General features: G+C 39.0%; 1 protein-coding gene across 2 annotated transcripts in view; it reads left to right on the forward strand.

Annotated features, from left to right (window-relative positions):
- The first annotated feature begins 24,717 nt into the window (after nucleotides 1-24,717).
- The window catches only part of LOC5573021 (ecto-NOX disulfide-thiol exchanger 2), a 76,009-nt gene continuing 74,055 nt past the window's right edge, over nucleotides 24,718-26,671 (forward strand). The window contains exons 1-3 of one of the 2 annotated variants that reach the window (XM_021854377.1): nucleotides 24,718-24,789; nucleotides 24,851-24,937; nucleotides 25,010-25,853. In XM_021854377.1, coding sequence (XP_021710069.1) covers nucleotides 24,889-24,937; nucleotides 25,010-25,853 — 893 coding nt within the window. In that variant the 5' untranslated portion in view covers nucleotides 24,718-24,789; nucleotides 24,851-24,888. Of the gene's footprint in view, nucleotides 24,938-25,009; nucleotides 25,854-26,671 lie in introns of both variants that reach the window. The other variant, XM_001660631.2, reaches the window with a different exon arrangement.

Here is a 26,671-nt window from a genome sequence, read left to right on the forward strand (position 1 = left end):
TCATCTTTCAATCTCGCTATACAGCATGGCCCATAAAAAAATGCGAAAAAAATGAATGTTATTTCTGATTATTGTAGTATACTATGGCACAACTTCGCTACCCAGGACAATTGTTGTCATATTTTTCTTATTATCCGAAATAATGTAATAAAGCAAAGAAGTTCAAAGGTTTTGTCCGCCCAAAGCTAGAAACAGCGTCTGATTGTCGTAGGGTAACGGTCGTATTTTGGACCCCCTAAGGAAGTGATTTTAGTTTTTTGTCCCACTTAATTAATTGCACAGCGTAACCAAGTCAAAGAACATGCCAAAATGTAGAGAAAAACTTCCCCTACGAGATAAAAATGCCCCTACGATCATGGAGGATCTAAAAAATGTCGAAAATAGTTGAATTGTGAAGCACTGGTTTTCATTATTTTGGACACACCAATACATTTTGGACCCTCAAATTATATATTTTGGACCCCCGGCATTTTTTTACCGTTTGGCGACAAAGTCTACAAAACTGGTTGTATTATATGCTTGCCCAAAGTCTAACCAATCGATTGACAATGGAAAACCGAAGAAATTCTACGCTTTTAGTGCATAAATTTGAAAAACGTTTTTGTTTACATTTGAAAAATTTCTGACGGCTTCAATTTCTGTGTGTAACGTGTTGTAACGGTTGCATGGATGAACCGATTAAATTAAATTAATTTCAGATAAAATAAACACATTTTTTATGTACAAACGGTTGATGCATGTGCGGAATAGTCCTATCTTTCCAAATGGCATACGAATTGAGTTGGTCTTTCGATTTAAACTGGGAAATTTGCAGGAAAATGGCCCAGGGGGTCCAAAATATATAGAGGTCCAAAATATATTGGTTACCCTATACTTTGGTGATGAACTTTCCACCTTCAAAAATCACACTTTATTGTTGAAAATGTTAGTTTGTTTGGTATCAGATGGAAGAGTTCTTAGAGAACGTGTTTTTCATGACCACAATAAAATATTTTGCTAGGGTCATAGTTTTGAGGGTATTTGCCTCTTATAGGTTTGATATGCCTTATTTTTGCTAAAAATAAATAAAAAATAAATAGGGAGGGCTATAACAGATTTTTGAGGATGAAATTTGTTCTTTCGGTTAGAGACAAGTTATATCAATACTAGCTCATAGGTTTTGAGCAAAACGGAGCTGCTTATCACACTAATATGAAGGTTCAATCAAAGCTGTCCAAAATGAGCCGTTTTTTCGAAAATATATTTAAGTCTCCAATGACCCAGGTATTAACCAATTCTATCATATGATATGGGCGTATGCTGGAGACAAGGCCTGTGAAGAATCTCACGCCATCGTTGATGTTTTAGAAGCTTTCATCACACAGATATTGAACTCGACCTCCGCATGATAAAATTTAAAGGGATATTTCCAATTCCTCTCTAGTAAGATGAAAGTAACAGACAAAAATCATGTCCAAAGCAAAAAAACTGAGTCTAAATAGATTAAACAATACAAGTAATGAATAATATTTATGTTTCATTCACATGTTCCATGTAAAAACTACCATAAAACATGATATGACGATTTTCGAATTTTTTATGGGCCATACTGTATTGACATGCATGTTGGGCGGTACTTAAAACGATACTTTATGGCTCAGAAAATCAAGGATGTTATTTTTGCTTCAAAATTAAAGATTTCCATTCTGAATTAATGCACTTTTGTCAATGTTTTACGTTAAAACTACAGATATTACCGCAAGACTGATTAATGTCCCGACACGCAATCTATAAACTTCATTCAATGAACAACAATGCATATGGTAAAAAAAATGTTTGTTTAAAACAATAAATGTTTTTGGGCGGTTTTCATTCGCCAAAATTTTTTCGAGTTCAAATGAAAGCTATATCTTTTCTCTAAACGATGCCACTAAGTTTGCTATGTGTTACAAGCGAAATATGAGACATATCCCGTGAAGAAACACCCAAGATTTATGGAAAAATTGGCTTTTTCGCAAATTGTTCAGCTAGCTGGCGTACGAGGGGTCCACCAATTTGAGAAAACAGAAAGGACCACCCTTAAGTTTTATCGAGAACTAGCGATCAGTGACATAAAATTGGAATTCTAACGATGGGTGTCGATGGCGGCCTGGTTTCAGCGAGAATTGCTCAATATCGAAAATATTCTGGCTCATGACCAGCAGTGCATAAGCAAACTGAAATTTAACAATTTGTTCGTGCAACATCCCTACAGACAGTACGATTAGTACGTCAAATATTTGGCTCCGCCCACCTGTGGTTATAGCAAAATCAAACTCGTTTGATTTTGGCCGACCGATTCGTCAACCGTCAAATCGGATTCACAAACTTTCAAATTGGTTGGTAAAATCGTCTGAGCGTCTGTGGGCTGCATTACACTCCGGAAGCACTGATGATAACAAGGACGCATTTTACGCGCAGCTCGAGCAAGATTACGACCACTGCCCAAGCCACGACTTCAAGATCATAATAGGAGATTTTAACGCTCATGTTGGCCAGGAGGAGGAGTTCAATCCGACGATTGGAAAGTTCAGCGCACACCGGCTGACGAACGAGAACATACTGACAGATTTCGCCACTTCCAAGAATATGGTATCTAGAAGCACCTATTTCCAGCACAGTCTTCCGTATCGGTACTCCTGGAGATCACCTCAACAGAGAGGAATGAAGGAATAGAAGGGCTGAATATTAAGGTTGAATTGCTTTCCCTCCAGATTCCTTGCATAGAGTACAACAATTGGTAAGGCTGATACAAATATTAATTTTCTTTTCTGTCACCCCCCCCCTCCTTCAAAAATCCGAAAATTTTGATGGGAGAAAAAAAATCATCATTTTTGTGACATCAGTTAGGTTTTTCAATTCTTAAAGTAAAGAAAAAGTAAAACAATGCTCCAGAGGACGTTTGAAAAAAGATCAACAATTATCGTTAAAAATAAAAATTAGAAAATATAACTTTTTTTTCATTTTTATTTATTTGTTCCTTATTTATTTTAATCCCCCCCCCCCTCGTACCTTCCAAGTGGTCTCGGACATAAAAGAAATTTAATATTTGTATCAGCCTAATTAACCAATTTTTTGATTAATTCCTCACCATAGAGGTAGGCCAAGATATTTATGTTGCATAGCAAATCCTCCCTTAAGTATTTGGAATAAGGGTGGAATTCCACACCCAACCAGCTTCCCTGCCCTCTTTTGTCAATACAAAAGTTAAAAGATTTGTATAGACCGTGGTCTTTGGCCAGACCCGCCACCCCTTTCCCCATAAATAACCACGTGGTTTATAGACGACCCTCAATGAACATCCCCTCATAGCTTAGTACCGTACATATCTCATAAATGACATTAATTTACCCAAAAGCAGTTTCCAATGCTCTCCAAGATCGTATAAGAAAAACGAAAGTGCTGAGTAGCTGAGCCCTCCAAGACTGTTAAAGCAAGCTGTGCTACCGATAGCCATTCGTCTCGCATATCACTTGCAAGGATGGCGGTGGAACAGTAATTTATTGAAATTATCTTGTAGCGATTAAAGAGAATTAAATTATACTACAATTAGCATAAGCATCTCTTATCGCACAATCAACTTGATAATGTGAGTCTGACCAACTGTCATTAGAGAAGCCGAGCGGGATCCACGTGGCGAAAAGGCTTCATTTGATATGTTCGTTGATGTGCATTCATCGATCGATTTATAAACGTTAGAAACTAGGATGAATCATATACGTCAGAGCAACATTGTATGCGATGGTTTGAAGCTTCGACCCCGAAGAATTTGGATCGAGTGAAAAATTTCAACACTTCTAGTTTCGTGAAAAATCACAAAAACATTGGATCCCGATAAATTTAACTTTGATCAGCAATTCAAAAAATATTAACGTGCTGCAGAGGCGCAAAAGTGCTTAGGAACGTGGTCGATTTGCGATTCTGTCTGCTAAGGTGATTTACAGGTGTACCGATACGGGAGGCTACGTTGGAAATAGGTTCTACGAATGGCCATATTCTTGGAGGCGAAGAAATCTATCAGTCGAAAGTCGATCAGCGCCCACCGGCACTGAACTTTCCAACCGTCGGTCTGAATTTCTTCTCCTGGATAACCTAAGCATTCAAATTTTCTATGATGATCTTGACGTCGTGGCTTGGGTAGCGGTCGTACCCACGATCGCGCGTAAGTATCTAGTTTTTGAGGAAATTGTTATATATTTTCATGTAATTTTTTTTTTCAGAGTTTTATATTTTTTCTGAAAAGTTGAAATCTTAAGCTTTTATTCTATTAAAAAATATTGGAATTCGGTAAAGCTGTTCAAACATTATGATTTTTTCAAAATAAAAAATCTAATGTGCTGAGACCTACAGTGTGTGCGGATAAAAAATGACTGATATTTTATTTTCAAAAAAATATATCTCAAAAACTAAAAAAAAAAACATACATCGCTGAAAGTTTGAGCGGTTCAAAAGTAATGACTTTTTAAAATTATGTTTTAAATTGTGCTGAGTCGCAATTTTCTTGGTCACCCTTTTTCGGAAATGGTCAACCTAATAGAAAAGTCCAAAACACGTGTATCCTTATTTCAGATAAGGAAAAAATACCAAATTTTCACAGAATTCGGTGACCCACTCCACTAGATCGGTTTTTCATGGAATGGCTGTATATGAATCTAGTTGGTTACACTGCATGGTGTTGAACGAGTTTTCATAATAATTACACTAGATTGTTGGAAAATTTAACTTTTTTCAAACACTACTTATGCGTGAATTACGAATGATGCGGGACATGATGCACCATCGTGTTTTAAACGTAATTTTATTTATCAAAAATCTGACTCAATCCACCGATTGTGAGACTGAACCCTTCTTACATTTCCATACATGTTTGAGGTAATTATTATTCATCATGGAAACTGCACTCAAAAGGCGGATATCAAAATTTATTACTTGTCATACGCTTTTTATCATAGTTTAAGAGGGTCTATAAACCCATGTTGCCATCCTATCAATATACTTGTCTTGGGTATGGTCGATGTACCAATAGTCGCATACCTAAGAATAAATATTCCTATATAATCGAAAAGTAAAACCAGCGGCATTAGTTTTACATAATTTGAAAGCTTCTTATCTTGGTTTTGTTGGAAAATATCAAAAACTACAAAACTCATATATTTGTATTTATTATCGCTTGATAGGAACACATTTGCAGCACTATTTCTAATTTATGTTCCAATAGTAGCACTAGCTTCACGGCGTAGGCAAAATACAAATCAAAACCATATTTTTTACAAAACTTTTATATTTTTCCTTTGAAGTGTGGATCAAAAGCATTCAATTGCTACTATTGCTATAGTAAGCTTTCGAAGCTACGTATCATTGGAAAATTAAACTATCAATAATTATTGGGTGGCGGACAGTACGGGAATAGCGGCGATACAGGTGATGGGTAAGTTCCCCATCCAAGAAGTGGTTTCTAGCACCAAAGAAGGATTCGTGTGCGCAAAAGTCAATGGTGTCTACGTAGGCAGCTGCTGCGCTCCTCCTAGGTGGACGCTCGACAAATTCAGGATGTTAGAGGAATTAACCGATGAACTTGTCGGTCGGAAGCCAGTACTAATTGGAGGAGACTTCCATGTATGGGCAGTGGAGTGGGGTAGCAAGGTAACCAATGCCAGCCTGCTGGAGGCCCTGACAAACCTAGATCTCCAGCTGTGCAATGAAGGTAGCGTTAGCACATTTAGGAAAAACTGACGAGCATTGATCATCGATCTTACATGGTGTAGCTCATCGCTGGCGGGCAACATGAACTGGAGGGTAAGTGAGAAGTATACCCATAGCGATCACCAGGCAATCCGCTATACCATTGGCCGACGGCACTGCGCGGCAACGCCGAAACCACATCTATCGTACAGCAGTGGAAGACGAAGGCCTTCGACAAGCACCTTTTCGTCGAAGCACTCCATGTGACATAACAATGCCAAGAAAACGGAAGCCATCCAACAACCGGCGTCGCGTATACTGGTGGAACGAGGCACTCTGCACTCTTCGCGCCACTTGTCTTAAATCCAGGAGACGATATCAGAGAGCGAGACACGAGGAAGTCCGAGAAGAACAGAGAATTGTGTTCCAGCAAGCCCGAATGGCTTTCAAACGAGAGATTAAGCTGAGCAAGCCCAACTGCTTCAAAGGGCTGTGCCGAGCAGCTGATACTAATCCTTGCGGGGGTGCCTACCGAGTAATAATGGCGAAAATCAAGAGCTCGTCGACTGAGAATCATCGTCGAGGGTCTACTCCCAAAGCATGATCCTACAATGTGGCCGGCCACACCATATGGGAATGAAGCGGTAGGCTCGTCAGATCTTCAACAAGGAGCTTATAGCAGCTGTGAAAGCGCTGAAGCTGAACAAGACCCCGGATTCGGACGGAATCCCCAACGTGGCACTCAAAGCAGCGGTCCTTGCGTATCCAGATATGGTAAGGAAGGTTATGCAGAAATGCTTGGACGAAGGTCAATTTCCAGAAATATGGAAAATTCTGAAAATGGTACTGTTGCCGAAGCCAGGAAAACCGCCCGGGGATCCATAATCATATAGCCCTATACTAGAGTGATGCAAATTTTGAAATTTTAGCTCCCCTATGCTTAAACGATTTTTATTATGGTAAATAGCATCCTTCCAAAGTTTGAAGTGATTCGGAAGAAATTTGACTGTGCACACGCCATTTGAAGTTTATATGGAGATTACTATGGAAAACGCCAATCTTTTGTGTTCAGCCCTCTATCTCTTCGTCTTAACATTTTATGGAAAAGTGAACACACTCACCTCATTTGAAAACTTACCAGCTACAACTTTGCCGAAGACCACTTTTTGATTGGACGTTAGGATAAATTGTTATTCATCATCATAAACTTGGTTTGCATGTAACATGCTTCACCAACTGTTCGGCAGGCAACAGTGGTACTCCTGGCGGGAAGAATAGATCAAAGTAATCCAGGCTACTATGTTCTACAGCAAAAAAGCAGTGTTGCTTTGAAAGTAGTTGAATGATCATCTTAGCATGATATAGACTTTGTTATCAATAATAACAAATTATCCTTACGTCCCATCAAAATGTGATCTTCGTCAAAGTTGTAGCTGGAAAGTTTTCACATGAGATGAGTGTGTTCACTTCTCCATAAAATGTTATGACGAAAAGATAGAGGGCTGAACCCAAAAGATTGGCGTTTTCCATAGTAATATCCATATAAACTTCAAATGGCGTGTGCACAGTCAAATTTCTTCCGTATCACTTCAAATTTTGGGAGGATCATTTTCATCATAATTGACATCGTTTAAGCATAGGGGAGCAAAAACTTCAAAATTTGCATAAGTCTACCCTATACGTTTACTGGATACACTCGGTAAACTCTTGGAACGGGTTATCCTCAGCAGGGTAATGAAATGCACAGAGAGCAAGAACGAGGTATCAGAAAGGCAATTAGGATTCCGGAAAGGAAGGTCGACGGTGGACGCTATTCGGACAGTGCTGGAGAGGGCCGAGAAAGTATTGAAACAAAAGCGTAGAGGAGATCGTGACTGCGTCGTGGTCACGATAGATGTGAAGAACGCGTTCAACAGCGCCAGCTGGGAGACCATTGCCACTGCGCTGCACAGAATGCGGGTTCCCGACTACTTGTGCCAGATTTTGAAGAGCTAGTTCCAAAACCGTGTACTGAGATATGAACCCGACGCCGGCCCGATGGAGTTAAGAATAACGGCTGGAGTCCCACAAGGTACCATACTGGGACCAACGCTGTGGAATACGATGTACGACGGGGTCCTATCGCTGGAGCTACCCAAGGGGGTCGAGATTGTCGGCTTCACCGAAGACGTCATCCTAACGGTAACAGGTGAGATGAGGAGGAAGTAGAAATGCTGGCAACGGAGGCAATTGGTCTAGTCGAAGATTGTATGGAGGGAGTCAAGCTGAAGATAGCCCACCACAAAACGGAGGTGTTCAACAGTCACGTCAATTATGCATGCGAGAAGGCGGCGAAGGCAAGCAATGCGCTCACAAGACTTAAGCCCAACATAGGTGGTCCTAGAAGCAGTAAGAGGCGTCTTCTGGCTGTCGTATCAACATCGCTACTAAGATACGATGCGCAAGCCTGGGGCGCGGCGCTACAGAACAAGCGGAATCGGGATAAGTTTAATAGCACGTTTCGATTCATCACCATGCGAGTGGTGAGCGCGCACAGGACTATATCGTCGGAGGCGGCATGCGTAATCGCTGGAATGATCCTGATCTGCATCATTCTGTCCGAAGATATCGACTGCTATCAACTAGGCAAGCAAGGAAGTTGGCAAGAATTTGTTCGCTGGCTAAGTGGCAGCAAGAATGGGATGTTTCCGAGAGAGGAAGATTGACCCACAGGCTCATCCCGAATCTATCGGCCTGGGTGTACAGGGATCACGAAGAAGTGCCCTGACACAGTTCTTGTCAGGTCACGGCCGCTTCAAGCAGTATCTGCATCTATTCGGCCATGCGTCTTCACCATTCTGTCCTGAGTGTATGGAGATTGAAGAAACGCCAGAACATGCTGTCTTCGACTGATCGAGGTTCAACATAGAACGAAACATGGTGGCGGCTGCTTTTGGAGAGTACTTCAGCGTAGATGGTGTGGTACACGGAATAATAAGCGATCTCGATCTTTGGAATATGATGACCAACATGGTGGTGCAAATAATGTCTGACTTACAGCGCAACTGGCGAGAAGAGCAGTGAAACAAGACGCAGAGAGCAGCGCTTGACGTCGGGTCGATGGGGCGCTGATGCTCCCTGGTGTGCCTGTGAACCGGACCTCGGCATCTGCCCGCATAGCATCAGTTCGGAAGATCTTCCGCCGCCGGGGAAATCTTCGTCGGAGTTGGATAGATCCACCGTCGAGAGCTATTCTGAGTAGCACGAGCGGAATCGCAAGACCGACCTCGGCATCCAAACGGTCCGCCCGTAGAGCATTACGAGCAGAAAAATGGAGTCAAGCGCACCAACAAAACACAGCAGCATCCATCGAAAAATTCTCACATGGCCCAGGCGTTTGGTCGGCCCCAAAATGTGAGTGACGTTGAAGAGACAAATTGCAGCCAGATCGAAAAGAGCAAGTGGTAGTAGAGGACGAAAAGGCGTTTTGGCATCAACAAGACCTCTGCCTCCTGAAGTAATACTATGAGGTAGTTCCAGGAGGACATCGGACTTGTAGCCCAAGCCAATGAAAAGTGGCGTGGTATAGAATTGTTTTCCCTTTTTTTCTCTGTTACCGCACTCGAGACGTGCATCCGCAGTAGACCGTTGAGTAATAGACCGTTAGATGAGAACCACAGATTCTAAACCCCATGTGCTTCCCAGATAGCCGGGTTAGGTGAAAGTTTCTAGCTTTGCTAGAAGTGCAAAAATTCTATTTTTAAAAACACGAACATGTGCTCAGTTCATCGAGCTCTATCGATTGGTATATGAGACTTGGCCCTCCGGGCCTCGGATCAAAACTCAGTTTTTCGATCTTTTTACCCTTCTTATGGTTGTATCAAGAATTTGAATAGTTTCATCTATCGGCATAGTATTTTTCACTCAAGACTGATTTATTTCAGAGAAATTGACAAGGTGCGTTTTGCCCCGGCAGTGCATATTACCCTAGAAACCCCTATAAGCTGTCCCCAGCATACGAATGTTGCCGCAGCTCTGGTAGATTGTATGGTGACCTTTAAATGTTCGCACCATTGCTACTATCCAACACAGCGTTACGATTCCGAAACCGCGGTCCCTCAGTACATCGGAGAGAATGCGCGTGCTTCAGATGAATTTGAGAGATTTGCTGTTCCACGTACCGAATTTCTAATCACAAGTCCATTTCCGTTGCTGTGCTATTTGCCGATTGTTCTGATCCGTATTCTCTCCTTGACATTTACTGTGCTAATGGATTTTTACGATTGGCTTACAGAGCCTGACACCCTTAGATTTCCGGAAAACCATTCCCCCTAAATGTTCGTAAGGTCATAGTGCACAGTTTAGCTTAGAGTCCTTCTTTGTTACTCGCACGATGATCAACAGACGCTGTTGTGAGCCGCTGCGAACGTGCAGTACAGACGCTCCTTGTTTTCCAAAGTAAACATCTTCCCTCATCCCTGTCAGCATACGACCAAACATCCCATCGGGATTAATTACCCGATCTTCTCTCAAACCTCGGCCAGTACCGCGAGAAGGTGAGGATAGTAGTGGCTGTGGAGGAGGCTAATTACCACACGAAAGGGTCTACTTCATTCCTTCAGATACGCGATGTACCACGCTATGCCCGGCAATTACCAACCAACGGCAAATCCTCCAAAAATGTAGCGAATACCTGGTCCTTATGCATCACCTTTTCAATGCGACATCGGTCGCGTAGAGATATGGAAAATCACGGAAGAGAACAGCTTTTCCGGAAAGCTCACAAGACTGTTAAGAGCAACGATGTGCAAAATCGTATGAAGATTTCAGGCGAAAATTCCAGCTCGTTCGAATTTCGCCCAGAATGACTTTCGATTGGACCTGTACACCCGCCTGAAAGGCGAGGCAGTGAAAGTTGGACTGGTGGTTAATGCGACCAAGACAAAGTACATGCTAGCTGGTGGAGCCGAGCGCGACAGGGCTCGCCTAGGTAGCAGTGTTACGATAGACGGGGATACATTCGAAGTGGTCGACGAGTTCGTCTACGTTGGATCCTTGCTGACGGCTGACAATAACGTTAGCCGTGAAATACGGAGGCACATCATCAGCGGAAGTCGGACCTACTATGAACTCCACAAGAAGCTGCGGTCAAAAAAGATACACACCCGCACCAAATGTACCATGTACAAAACGCTCATAAGGCCGATAGTCCTCTACGAGCATGGAACGTTGCCGATGCTCGTGGAGGACTTGCAAGCACTTGAAGTCTTCGAACGTCTTTGGTGGTGTGCAGGAAAACGGTGTGTGGTGGCGAAGGATGAACCACTAGCTTGCCCAACTCTACGGCGAAACCAGTATCCAGAAGGTGGCCAAAGTTGGAAGGATACGATGGGCAGCGCATGTTGCAAGAATGCCGGACAGCAACACTGCAAAGATGGTGTTCGCTTCGGATCCGGTTGGTAAAAGAAGGCGTGGAGCGCAGGTGGGCGGATGAAGTGCACAACTATTTGACGAGCGTTGAGCAAAACCGAGGATGGAGAAATGCGGCCACGAACCCAGCATTGTGGCGTAAAATTGTTGATCCAGTGTTATCTGGTAAGATGTTAACGAAATAAATGAAAAAAATGAATCCTCCTTTCCCAACTTGATCAACTACCTTACACAACACAACGGACCCATATAGCTAATTAGTTCACCTTAAATACAAAGCCCTCAAAATAGTTAACCGCCCCAACAGTTTTGTGTTAACGAACGAATTCACACGAATCAATAACAATTTGAATTCGAAATAAAAAACGGCATATCGTTATGGAGGCCCAGTGCAGTTCGGTGGCAATTTTTAACCGTACCCACTAAAATAAATTAATCGCAGATATTCGAATAATGTACCTTCGTTACCGAGTTTTTGGTCCCTTTTCTGCACTACTTAAGCCTCCTCCCGATCGTTTGGTGTTCGATAAAGCCCGAAGGACTAGATTTTGCAGCACTGCACACTCAACGCAATGCACTTGGGACGAAAAGAAACCAACCGAAAGCAAACGAATTCGGAGTATAATTTTTGCTAATAAATTTTTATCGGTTCGATATTCTGGAAACAATAAAACAAAAGGAATTAATTTAAAAGGCCAGAAGTACGGGAATCAGAAGTAAGCGTGCGAAAATTACCACGAATAATCACTAGTTCGGCCGTCGCTTCCTGCGGTTCATCTCGTACAAGTTTGGCATATGGAACAAAACGGAGAAAAGGAACAAATGAAACAATTCAATATGAGTTGTACTTTGGTGCGGTTGTAAATAATAAAATTTTATGGTTATATCCTGACGGAAATGGACGCATTGATCGACCGAATTGTACGTCAATGAACACATAATCGAACAAATGTTATAGGATAGTTGACCCAATTTTCGAATAATTAAAGTGTGGTTGCAATTAATTTTTGCTGAAAAAATAACATGGAGCAAGGAGCACTTTGTGTTTGTAAAGTTGAGGAGGCACACAACGGTCTGGTGATGTCCATTCATAAGCGAATCCCCGGAGAAAATCCTAGAGGAAATCTACGGATGAATTATTTAATAAAAAATCCCGAATGAATTTCTGAAGAGAATCCCACAGAAATTTCATAATGAAATCCCTGGAAGAATTCTTGGACGAAATCTCCGGAGGAATTCCTTAAACAAATGCACGGAAGAATTTTCGGAGAAAATCTCCGGAGCAATTTCTGGAGGAATTCCTAGAGGAAATCCCCGGAACGCCAGAAAGAAGGATACCTAAGTAAATCATCACACCCAGAAAACGAGTTGAACGTACAAGCATAGACATCATACATGATGGTACAAGTTCAATTTACGATGACAGATAAATCAGAATAACTTTTAATAAATTATCCGAAGGTGCATAGAGTCCACGTGCTCGATAATTTATGTATTCGCTGAGCGATCAGGTGCTTCACTCTCTCCAGTATTGAAAACAGCGTTAAAACTGAAAACTGAATCGAAGAGATGAGTCTGAGCCATGATCACCTAAACCAGTCACATTGACGATTAATCAGACCATGATGCAGATCAGGGCCCTTCTTCGAGACTTAGCGACTTGCGAAAGATGCCGCATCAGTCAACATTATCATCGCCGGCATTGTGCCTCTGGCAGGTTAGTGATCGACGATTGAATGCTCTCGCTCGTTTGCCTGCCTGCGGTGAGATATATTTAGGTTTGATTTTTTTTTTTTTCAATTCCTCTATTTATCATTTCTTAAATTTATCATTTAGACAAAACTATCATCCAAATTTGGTAAAACTAAATTAAATTTTTATTTGCATTTTGTTAACAACGCAATTTATTTCACTCACCATTGCAGCAGTTCAGAATTATTACAGGTGAATTGATTTTACCTGCTTATAAGAAAAAAAAGCCTTTCGATTAACATAACCTAACTAAACCTAGATTTATAACGCATTAATGGTGGCTATAGAAGATTGCCACGATTTTTCTCTAAAATTATTATTTATTTTATTAAACATTTGTCCCAATGTTTCAACATTCGATATTCTATGTAACTCATTAGTACTTTACCAGGGAGGAAACTTCAGAATCATTTTCAAAATTTTATTTTGAATCTTCTGCAGAGCTTTCTTCCTGGTATTACAACAGCTAGTCCATATTAGTACAGCATAGGGGCGGTCCATTAATTACGTAAGGGGTTATGGGGGGAGGGGGGGTTTGAGATTACTTACGCGCCATACAAATTATTTGTAATTTTCATGTAAAAAATCTTACCATGGGGGGAGGGGTGGTCGAAAAACCGCCAAAATTGTCTTACGTAATTGATGGACCGCCCCATACAACATGGCTGGCCTGAAAATTTGTTTGAAAAAATTAAAAATTGAAAAAAATGTTCTGGAGGCAAAGTTTTGATTTTCTGTTAATAAGATGATAAAGACATTTTAGGGGTCATGCACAAATTACGTCACGCTCCGAGGGGGGGAGGGAGTCAAGCCAAGCGTGACAAGCCTTGCAAAATTTTTGGAGGACTCATACAAAAAACGTGACAAATGGGGGGGAGGAATCAAAAAAGGTGAAATTTAGCGTGACATAATTTGTGTACCATCCCTTATATATTTGTAACATTTGGCTTGAATGCCCTCAGTATGGTTTTTGAAAGTTAAATTTTTATCTAGCATGAGCTCTAGATACTGCACTTCATCCAAACAATTTATTGACACCTCTCTTATCGTGCCAACATGTTAATTTGGAGGTTTCAAATAAAGAGCTTTTTATCCTGACGTTTTCGGTCAGTAATCAACTATCAATTAATATAAAACTTTGTTTTTAATTTCTGGATTTTAATGTTTTGTTTAATCTCAATTGTTGAGGAAAACAAATAAAAAAATTATGGGAGGGGGGGGGAAGGTGCTTGATATGCTACCAAAGGGGGGTATCTGCATTTGTGACTAAATGCTACGAGGGGGGAGGGGGGTATAAAAAATCAGTTAAAAAATGCTACGTAGCATTTAGCCACAAATGCAGATACCCTCCTTTGGAAACTATGTAGCATATCAAGCACCTCCTCCCCTCCCTTAAATTTTTTATTTGTTTTCCTCAACAATTGAGATTAAACATAACATTAAAATCCAGAAATTAAAAACAAAGTTTTATATTAATTGATAGTTAATTACTGACCGAAAACGTCAGGATAATCTGACGAATAACAGTTTGAAATAATGTAGCGCTCAAAAAATATTTGGGAAACAGTTTAAACTAACTTATTTTCTGTTGATGTTACATAATGTTGATTCCCAGTTTATATTTATTTTGTTATATTTAGGTTAAATTTAAATTGTAGTACTTTTATTATTCTTAAAACCTAATAGAGGTTTACAGCTAAATATGTAGAAAAAAGATAAAATTCTTGTTTGGAGTGATAAAACGAACAGCAATAAGAGAATTTTTTAAATTATTCGTGGTTAAGAAACAGATTCCAGTGAATATGATCAACAAAATACCTTAAAAGGAAAATAACCATCATCGTTTTACAAATTTTCTAAACCTTTTACAAATTTTTTTTCTCAAATTTGAAGCAATGCTCATGAAAATCTATCATTGCATTACACTTGCTCTCTTTGATACAATGATTTTCTTGAGGATTTCTTTAAATTTGAACGAAAAACTGTTTTTTATTTTTAATGATTGCTGATGATTGAATGATGGATTCTTGAGCCTTAATTTGGAATGGTTCTCCGTCATTATTCCCTTAATTCAAATCCATTCAGCAAATAGTGGCCAGATAGAGAAAAAATAAAAATTATAATATTTGGAATGTTTCAAAAATCAGCAATTTCAGGGCTGTTCCATCAATCAGGGTGGCCAGTGAAAAGTCAATTTCAAATTCCCGGTTTTCTCCCGGTTTTTTCCCGGTATTTCAAAAATATTCCCGGTTTAATGATACAAAGAAACATTATTGCGATTTTTTTTTACTATTTCAAACGACTTTTAAGTACGCATTTTTGGTCATAAACTAAAGCATTTCTATTAGTGGTAGACGGGAGTCTGACATTTTGCTGCGCATTTAAATGTTCTGGGCTTATACTGCCCATAACTGCATATTTGTAACATTCGACAAAAGTAGGCACTGAGTAAATGAGTTACCAAGTTTGCATTTTACTGCAGTATGGAAGGAAACTAAAATTTCAAAAAATCATTAAGAATTCAAAAGAGCTTATTTGTGGCTGAAATTTTGTACAACTCATATCGCATATTGGGTGAATAGTCAGAAAATAATTTTGATAGAAATTTCGTTGCTACTACATTGTGTATAATCTCAATGTGACTGTTATGCGGTTATTATTGCCAATGTGACAAAACAACTTGGTATTTTTTTCGAGTTTTATAGACAATCTCACAGATTGTTGTAAGTGTAGAACTAGCCCTCGTGCGTTAAAATACACTCAAATAAAGATTTAAAAAAAAAAAAAAAAAACAGATTGTTGTAAGTTGATCGAAAGTATTTATCATTTTATGACTCTCTATGGTATGAACTCCAATTTGTCAAAAATGTCGAATGTGACTGTTATGCAGTTATGGGCAGTATACTGATTCTGCTAAATTCCAATTTAATCTATGAAACGATATTTCACGACGATCACTTTAAGTAATCGTGGTATTTGTTATGGAAAAGTTCAGTGTTAAAAAAAGTTTGGCCCTTGTTTATAGTTTAAATTTTAAATGGTCACAGATTTGGTAGACATAAAAATTAATTTATCAATTGTTCAACATTTCGTTCCACGGTCATCAGCATAGAATTTTTTGTTATGTTTTATACCCACAAATCTAGAACATTTTCTCAGGGCAATTATTTCTGATAAAATATAACAGTCATAATTCTGAAAGGAATTAGAATTATATACTATTTTTACCAAGCCCAAACAAGAAGCGAATGGCAAATCTTCAATGAATATCATAGATTGTAAACGCATTTAATTTTATCTTAGTGAATTGCAAGCTTGCTTAGAGAAATTTATAACATCGAAACATTGTAGTTTTTAACATAAAATGCTTCATGAAACTATATGAAATACTTTTCGCAAGATGTTTCTTCATTAAAAGTTTTTAATTTACTGGCTAATTATTTACTGGATTATAGCAAGTAGTAACATTTGTATAAAGAATATGTCCTTGACCTTATTGACTAACTTGGGATTCGAATTCAAAAGTTTTTTTTTAATCCACTAAAGTTTAGATTGTGCTGGTTAAAACATTACTTGGTATGCAAAATTTTCCCGGTGCTAACTCAAATTCCCGTATATTTCCCGGTTTTCTCCCGGTGATTCGAAAATCCCGGCTTTTTCCCGGTTTTCCCGATTTCCCGGTGCGCTGGTCACCCTGATCAATACTCTGTGGAGATCTCATGCAACATTGAACGCACTGAATAAATATCTTGTTTACTAAAATAACGTTAATATTTGTCTAAATGAGCATATTATGAAATAACATATTTGAGTAAATAAATCTCTAACAGAAAATATTAATTAAACTAAAACGGTTGATTGTATATCTTGTTAACAAATGGAAAAATAATACTTTCCAAGTCGATAAAGGATTGATTTTTACTTATTTATTGAGCTTTTAATTTGTTTACTCATAAATAAATAGTTTGGACACGAATATAATGTAACATTCACATAACTATTTAAACCTTCATAAAATCTGTTTAGTTGTCAGGAATTAAATGATTAAAAGATTAATGCTTTGAAGCTGAATCATTATTTTATAACTTAAGTTAAATAGTTCAACCAAATAAGTTTGATAAAAACCGTTTTTATTTTTTTCCAGTGCTACTTTTTTTACCGAAATTATTTAAAATGCTACGTCTACAAGTTGGGACCCCTCCCTCCCCCTCGTCACACATCGTCACAAATTTGTGAAGACCCCCCCTCCCCCCTAAAATGCTACGTCATTTATGGACGACCCCTAAAAAATCCGTGTTTTTGCTGAACATATCAATACCCTATCTTTTGAAGTAACAAAGTTATTCATGATTACTCTTTTCCAAGGGGTAGTTTAGGCCTCTATAACTGGCTTCGGCGCAAAATGGCGCAGACAACTGTTACAAATAATGAAAGTACCATATCTTCCCTTTCGGAAGTTGATAAAACCTTTTGTCTATAAGGGATGGTACACAAATTATGTCACGCTAAATTTTTACTTTTTTGACCACCTGTTACTTCAAAAGATAGGGTTATGATATGTTCAGCAAAAACACGGTTTTTTTTATGACAAACAACTTTGTAGAAAACACAAAAAATGTTAAAAATCTTGTAAAAAAGTTATGATAAAATATATGATTTTTAGGGGCCATTCACATACAACAGCATATATCTCAAAAAGTATAAGAGATAAAAAAATTGTGTCTTCGACAAAGTTGTTTCAAATTGCCAATTCTACAACTTTGCCGAAGACACCATATGTCTAACTAAATGTTTTGAAAAAATAGTTTTTCTGTCTCACTGCTAGGTGGATTGATCACAAAACAGTTTTCATCAATAGTTGCGCTTTAATATACCAAGAAACTTCTCCGAACAAACTATCGCTAAAATCAACGGTTTGGGCGCTATTCAAATCAGCATGTGTCTCCTGCCTAATCCCCCAAATTCGGAACAACTGACCACACGCTAAACTTGTCACGCTCAGAAATGAGTTGCCGAGTACACAAAATCAGCCTCTCTTCATGCAGCACAGATTCTGTGCAAAGGGGCTGTACACAGTTTTGTGCAAACGATGGTAAACAAACCGAATGAGTGAAATGCGCACAGAGGAGGAACGCTTGGAATGCGGAATTCGCTTCCATTTTTGTTTTGCTTCTGAAAACATTAAGAAAAACATTCAAATTTTCAAGTTTTCAGAGATTTTTTCATTCGAATAGCCGAAGCGGAAGCAAATGGGGAAAAAACTTCCACATTTGCGACCATCTTCCGGCTTTTCGCCTGAAAAAATCACAGAAAACTCCCCATCTTACCAACGGCCAACTGTTTGCTGCCGCGCGGGAGAGATTGACAGTTCCATTTCCATCGATCCCCGCACAGCCGAAGGCCAACACATCGGCTACACACAGCATGAGTGCGACTTACACAGAATATTCACTCAGCCAGAGAGTCCTGCATTGGTTGCCTCATTCTGTTGTAGTTTTTACACATGCGCTGCGCTGAGCAGGCCAAGCGTGTGGAAGAAAGTTCACATGCCGGAGAAACGTCCTTTCTTTCATTTTTGCCACGTTTAGTGACAGTTTTAAATTCCACTTTTTTGGAAGGAAGATGTGAATTCAGAGATTCACCCTTCCTTTTATTTGTAGTTGCAACCATGTTTAGTGAATAAACGAAAGAAGACGGAATGAAATCTTTTTCAATAATTTTATTTTATCAAAATTAAGACATTAAAACGCAATAAAATCGTGTTGCACTTAGAAAAATGTACTCTTTTGATCAAGCTACAAAAACCCGTGAATTTTTCATCACTAAACAACCCAATAGGGTGTTTACTCCAATGCAGATTTTTTTTATATACTTCATTAAGACATAAGTCAGATGGAGATTGTTATTATTAATAAATAAATAAATAAATAAAATTTATAAACAACCCAATAGGGTCCTAAATCCCTGACATAATTTTAGTGCCAAACGCTTTAGTTTAGGCCAAAAACACATGTTTACTCAATTTATTGATGTTTTTCGTATGTTTCAGTCCAAAAACTTTTTTAAGTTTTTTTTAGATTTTGTCACACCCCTTGGCTTAAACTCAAATTTTTGGGTGTATTTTGTTTTCCGTGTCCCTTCCGAAATGTCAGATAGGAACAATCCCAGTGCTAAAACTACACGCAAACAAATTTTGTTGTATAATCTACCGAATCCATGGTAGAATTAAGAACTGCACCAACGATTTTCAACCGACTACAAAAATCTGTTAAGTTTACTATAATCTGGTGAAAAATCACTGAGCAGTGCAGTAAATTTGACTATGGGTGATATGAATAAAAAACTTTGAACTTTACTACAAGTAGCATCTACTCAAAAACAAAATCCATAAAGTTTACTACACTTTTAGTATGAATAAAAAACTTTTCGAACATGTAGTACTTACTACTTTCGAACATGAGCAGTGACTGAAGCTGCACGTTAAGAAATTTCCATTCGGAGTGCAGAGTGATTTTGCACGTAAAGAACAATCTATTCAGAGTGACGCTTAAAATTAATACAATCATGCATATGAATAAAATGCATGGAATCTAATCGATTACGCGATAATTTGCACAAATCATGAAGGTGCTGTTATTTGACAAGATTTGTAGTGTAATTTTGCGATTAGTCTGGTATTCTCTTTATGTCTGTGATTTTATGATGATGGTACATCAAAGAATTTTCTGGGTGGTTTTCGGCCTTTCCCCAACGCCATTTTTTTTTTTTTAATTTCTTTATTAGTATCATTCCAAACATTACATTCATTTCTTATATCTAGGTGTTCTGTGTTATTAGACAACACTATCATCCTAATTTGGTAAAACAAATTTAAGATTTAATTAACATTTTGTTAACAACATATTACATTTCATTTGCCGTAACAGTTCAGATTTTTTACAGGTGAGTTGATTTCACCTGCTTATAAGAGAAAAAAAGGCTTTGAATATACTTAACCTAACTTAACCTAAACATATAACGCATTAATCGTGGCAATAGAAGATTGTAACGATTTTTGCCTGAAATTATTGATTATTTTATTTGACATTTGTTCCAATGTTTCAACATTGGATATTCTATGTAACTCATTGGTACTATACCAGGGAGGAAGCCTCAGAATCATTTTCAAAATTTTATTTTGAATTCTCTGCAGAGCTTTCTTCCTGGTATTACAACAGCTAGTCCATATTGGTACAGCATACAACATGGCTGGCCTGAAAATTTGTTTGAATATCAAAAGCTTGTTCTTAAGACAAAGCTTTGATTTTCTATTAATAAGGGGATAGAGACATTTTACATATTTGTTACATTTGGCTTGAATGCCCTCAATGTGATTTTTCGCCAGTGATTGATGATTTTTTAAATACTAGCTTAACATCTATGAAGAGACACAACATCTATGAAGCATATTGCCAATTCGAGTGACAATTAGAAGTTCGGCAATCAAAACTTCGGCGAAGTTCGGCATCGGCATTCTAATTTAGTGCTTCGCCGACGCATACGGAATGCCTTTGTCGGCGTAGCACTTCGGTAGAATGCCGACGCCGAACTTCGGTGAACTTTTGTTGGTGATATTGACAATTCGAGTGACAATTAGAAGTTCGGCAGTCAAAACTTCGGCGAAGTTCGGCGTCGGCATTCTAATTTGGTGCTTCGCCGACGCATAAGGATTGCCTTGTCGGCGTAGCACTTCGGTAGAATGCCGACGCCCGAACTTCGGCGAAATTTCAGTGATATTTCATTTCTCTTATGAACTTCGGTCTAAAGTTAATCTGAATGCACAATATTTCATTTGTCTAATGAACTTCGGTCTAAAGTTAATCTGAATGCACAATATTTTCTAGCACCAGTACTGAGATTCTGGTGAAATTGCGGTAGAATTTCGATGCTCCCCGTGTGTTTTCTTAACAGCATGTTGAATTCCGGAAGTTCTTAGTGTTTCTGTGATATTCTCGTTATTTTGGTGGGATTTCTGATAGTATCCTTGGAATGTCGAGATTTTTATGGAAATTGTAATGATTCCATTGGTAGTCGTCGTTAGAATTCAATTCTTATCGATTTCACAAAAAATCCCATTGAAATCTATAAAATATTTCAAAAACGTTTATATTAAAGCTTTGCATTGAAATACCAACGGAACTGGAGATCAACGGAATCTTAAAGGATTTTTTCAATAATTACAAAGATTGATTTTTCAGAATTACAAATATTCACACAATAATTCGCAGGAATCCCACCGCAATCGCATATTCTTACAGAAATACCGTCTCAAAGATACCCACCGAATTCCAAGAGATTAATATTCCATCCATTTCCATCCCATTCCCACCCCAATTCTAGAGTTTTTACCAGATTCCTAATATTTCCGCAATATTCCTAGAATGGTATTTAAACTTCCAGAATTATCATAAAAAATCCCACATCCCTATCGGAATCTCAAAGTTCCTACAGGAATTCCGGAATTCAAAAGGTCAGAATTTACACGTAAATTTCAGAATTACATTATAAATATCTGAATTCCTACCGACATCCTAAAATTCCTAGAAAATAACATAATTATCGTAATGCCAGAATTCACACGGATATTACAAATTGCTACTGCCGGTAATCTTACCGGAATCTCAGAATTGGTGGGGCGAATGTTGTCGTAACCTCAGAATTCCTAAGCAAAACTCAAAATACCTTCCGAAATATCAAAACTCATATCGTTTTCCTATGATTGTTACTCAAAAGTAAATTATTCCATTCAATTCCGCAGTCTCAAAGCATGTGTAGCAACCTCTGAAGCTAACTACCAGTAGCTTTGTAGTAAATGCTACCTTTATTCATAGCAATGCGTTGTTTGTAGTATGTTCGAAAGGTGTAGAAAGGAAAATGACACAAACATGTTCCACTCGTATTCCACATATAGCGTTTACTACCGAGAATGTAGTAAACTCAACTTTACTACATTTTATTCATACGGCCCTATGTCCATAGTAGCATCCACTACAAAGCATTGTATTTCAGTCCGTGACACCCACCGTACAACACAGTGTGGTCAAAAGTATGAGGCTAAACTTCTCAAATCAAGAATGTTTCTAGTCAAAAATACTACAACTCTGGTTAAATCAACAGAAGAAATTGTCTTGTGTAGTGATGTTGACTATGTTTTGGAAGAGTTAACAGATTAATGTAGTCGGTTGAAAATCGTTGCAAGCATTCATTGCATTTTCATTCAAAAATGCAAAAAATGTACGTTGTCAAAAAAAAAAACTCTCAGCTGATAACTGCGGAAGTTTTTATAAAAACACTATTGAGCGTCTCGAGAATTTTTAGCATTTCGATCACTTCCTATTTACTTCGAATGTTACGCGCCGTGGTCTGGTACTAGTTGGGCACATTGCGAATCTTTTCTCAAAACTGCAGACCACCAAATAACTTGCGCGCCGATCGATTATGCGCCGAGTTGTGGGTCGGTCAAAACAATTTCAATCGCTTGCAACTTGAACACAAGAAGGTACGAACAATTTTATTCCATATGTTTTGTATCGATAAAACAATTATGATCGCTCTCCAGTTTAGGACTCGAGCTTTAAAAGTGATTCACTTTCTCGGCGAGATATTTTGACATTTCATTATTTACTTTTTGGCTGGCGCACAACTCGGCGCATGTGCCACCGGCGCAACTTGTTGGACAGTCTGCGGATTTAAGTAAAGATTCGCAATACTCCAGTGCACTGTGACGTCACGCATCAATTTTGACAGGTACTGGTCCTGTTGTTTACAGTTTGGACTTAGTACTTTTTTCGAATCATTCTTAATTTCGTGAAAGTTTGCTGCGAGGAGAGGTCAAATCCACTGCAGATACCCACGGATCGTATTATTCTATCTTCCTACCGTGGAAAATCATCACCATCAGCATGCTGGTGATAGTAATGCGAAGATGAAAAAATGATGGAAAAAACGACTAAGTCCGAAACGTAAACAACAGGACCAGCAGCTGTCAAATAAGTGAGGTTAGGCTCGTCATATGCAGCGCTCTATAAGCACACGGCTAAGGACCTGGGATCGAATCCCATCCCCCCGACATAGTCACTTATGACGTAAAATGTTATAGTGACGACTTCCTTCGGAAGGGAAGTAAAGCCGTTGGTCCCGAGATGAACTAGCCCAGGGCTAAAAATCTCGTTAATAAAGTCAAACCAACCAACCAACACGGCTAAAGCTATCAGTAAACACTTTGTCAAGTGTGCAAATATTTGGCTATTTGACGTTTCAGACGTTTGCCTAACGTTTGCCGTTTGCCTATTGTTTGCCAAAGGTCAGTACACGGTGGACAAACATTTGACAAACTCTTATTTGTCCATGTTTGCCACTCGAGAACTGAACGGAGTTGCAAAGTTGACCAAATAAAACTTGTTTTGGCATACTTTTACAATATATATTTCCTTATATCTTCAAGTATTGGCTATTACAAAGTTAGACAAATATTTGCACATAAATTTTTGTGCAAATATATTTGGTCAGTACACATATGACAAATAAATTTGTCAAAATTTGGCAAATATTTGCACATTTGGCAAAGTGTGTACTGATAGCTTAAGGAAGACCCTTCACTGATAAAAATCCACACGCTCGATCTGTGTGTTTAAAAATTATGGATCGATTCATGAACGTCCATATCGATTTGCTATGATTTTCTTGCAAACTTCGTGTGTGTTACACATTAAATTCCTGTGTTTTGCTTCATGGATTGATTCATCAACCGACAACAGGGATTCCATATTTTTTCCACATAAGTTCCCGAAGCTTTCTCTTCAGATTCGTATGTGTTAACCTATGGACGCATAGATCATCACACCAACACGGATTCAGTGTGTTTTGCTTATGGTTATCTTGTGTCATAATCATCATGTTCAAGTTAGTCGATTCATTGATTTGCGCAATGAGATTGTTATGATGAAATCCATGAGCTATGCTATCGATTTCCATGTTCAAAGCTTCTAAATTGTTTGTGATCAACCCATGGGATGCCTAGTGAACTGAATTGCGGTTGGACCTCGTGTCGAACGACAGTCATCATCATGCTTCCAAAGAGAAGAAGCAAATTTTGAAGCTGAAAGTGTTAGATGAAAATTTATGAATTCGATTTTTCTTTTATTAGTGAAGTTGACCGATGTACGAGAATTCTACCTTTCTATAAGAAAACATTGATTATAATGTATAGTTTAGTAGAAAAATCGGATTCCACTAACAGATTTTTCTGGCTTTCAGTTTCGAAAAAAATGGAATATGCTTATCCCTAGCTTCCCAAATTATGGATTTGCGGCGCCCCGCTTGTTGCTGGCTCACGGGTTTGAAAAAAAAATCAAGAGAGTTTGCGACAAGCAGAGGAGCCTCGGATCCATATTTTGGGGAGCAAAAGTTTTTCTACCAAATTTCTTCTTTCAGCCCATGACATTTATGTTCTATCACACATGACTATCTAAAGCTACTACATTTCTAATTCAATAAGCAAATCAGTTGGGTTTCATGATTTAATATTTGGAAATTCATGTTTGTTTCACATGACAACCTAATGTTGATACACATGTTATTATACCGTGAAATCAATGATGAAATCCATATGGCTACCACACTCAAATCATGTGGTTTTCCTCATTGCGCAAATCTATAAGTAAAACACACGACCTTGACGTGTAGATTTTTCTCAGTGTTGAATTCAGGAAGTACTGCGCTCTTCTGAAAAGTTATTCTACAACGTACTAGATTTTCCAATTAGAAAACGTGCAGTACCAGACTCGCACTAGTTTCATTTCTCTCATTTCTCCTGATGTTTTGACGTTCACTCCGTCATTCGCATTTTTTCTTTCGCAAGTTCGGCCCAGTTTCGACGGAGTTGTTTACGTAAAACCATCGGAGATATTTTTATTCTTGCTGGTGATCCATTTTTGTTAAAATTTTGCAGTGACTACATAGAAAAAAAGAAGTCAGGACCACGGAGCCATGTCCTTTACGCTAAACTCGCTCTCCGGCAACGCAATTGCCACAATGCGTGAGTATTTTTCTTAGGAATCATGATAATTTTATACGCCCTCTATTGTGGAATATCGATTTTTCGTTTCAGATCCCATAATGGGCAGTATTGCCGGAGGGAGTGGATTTATTGCCCAGCCAATTGCCACGACCAGTGCTTCCTTGTTGAACAGCAGCCAACTGGAATATGCCCGCAAGCAAAGCCAAACGCAATCCGGAGTGGCTCCGATGGATTTGGAGTCGGCTTCGGAGAGGGACTCCATTAAGGAAGCAAGTAGCGGGGAGAAGAAGGAAACGCTCGGCCAGAAAAGTGGCCAACTTGGAGTGGATGCCGGAGGGCAGATTCTGTTCAATGGACTGATTCCTCAACCGCAGGGGTTTATGATGATGGCCCCGGGGATGATGAACATGATGGACGGTTCTTCCTTGATCGGAATGCAGACGTTTCCCGTTATGGCTGCCCAGCAGATCAATACTGGAGTGGACCTGGCTCAACAGACTTTGGGGATCGTTAGGCCAGAGGATGGCAGCAAGGAAATCATCTACTGCAAATCGTGCACTTTGTTTCCGCCCAATCCCAATTTACCGGCACCGAAAACGATTGATCGCCCTCCCGGATGTAGGACAGTTTTCGTGGGAGGCCTTCCGAATTCCATTACGGAAGAGATAATCCGAGAGATTTTCGAACGGTGTGGCGAAATCACAACCCTTCGTTTCTCGAAAAAGAATTTTTGTCACATTCGTTTCGTTTACGAGGCTTCGGTGGATTCAGCGATTTACCTGTCCGGGTATCGCGTTAAGCTGAGTACCGGAGGATTTAACTTTACTTCTCCGGAACAGAAGGATCCGTCCAGCTTTGGGCAACTGCACGTAGACTATGCCCATGCTCGGGATGACCAGTACGATTACGAGTGTCGCCAAAGGAAGCTCCAAAGGTATAGTAACCAAGTGTCCCGCATTTTAAACATGTTTTCACCGAGATAATCGTGTGCTTTTCTTCAGTCTCAAGCCTGAGGCTAAATAAGGGGGGTTTATGAATATTTTGTTATTTTGTTTAAATTATCACCTACCCGCTACCCATGTGGTTTAGCAATATGCGTTTTACACAGCGTATTCTGTGCTTTTTTGCCTTTGGCGTCTTTCAATAGATACCGATCTGTTTTTTTTTCGCTGGTCTTTTGTGTGCTGAGATTGCAAAAAAGATAATTCCTAGTTTAGAGAGTGGCCACAGTTAGGATAGCTCAGATCAATTTTTAGCATAAAGTAATAGCAACGATCAATCATTGCAGACCAGATGCGCGTCCACGTTCGAAACCATGGGTAGGCAGGGCAGGCAATCGTCAGATTCGTCACAGTGCGATGACGAAATAAAAAAAGACATCGTCATCCAGTATAATAACTCTGGCAGGTGGTCGTCTCGTCATCGACGAAAGAATGCACGACGAACGTCAATCCAAAATCGTCAACGAACAACTTTGTCTTCATTCCGTTCGCTCCCCTTTCTCAAACGAAGGAGGCGTTTATTATATATTCGCTTGCTATGCACAAAACGGCGAATGCCATCCCAGAATAGGGTCCTAAAGCCCTGTCCCAATTTTGATGCCAAACGCTTAAGTTTAGGCCAAAAACACATGTTTACTCAATTTTCTAATGTTTTCCGTTGGTTTAAGCCCAAAAAACATTTTTTTAGATTTTGTCACATCCTTTGGCTTAAACTCAAATTTTGGGTGTATTTTGTTTTCCGTGTCCCTTA

The sequence above is a fragment of the Aedes aegypti genome, chromosome 3 (assembly GCF_002204515.2).
Source record: "Aedes aegypti strain LVP_AGWG chromosome 3, AaegL5.0 Primary Assembly, whole genome shotgun sequence".
Taxonomy (NCBI): domain Eukaryota; kingdom Metazoa; phylum Arthropoda; class Insecta; order Diptera; family Culicidae; genus Aedes; species Aedes aegypti.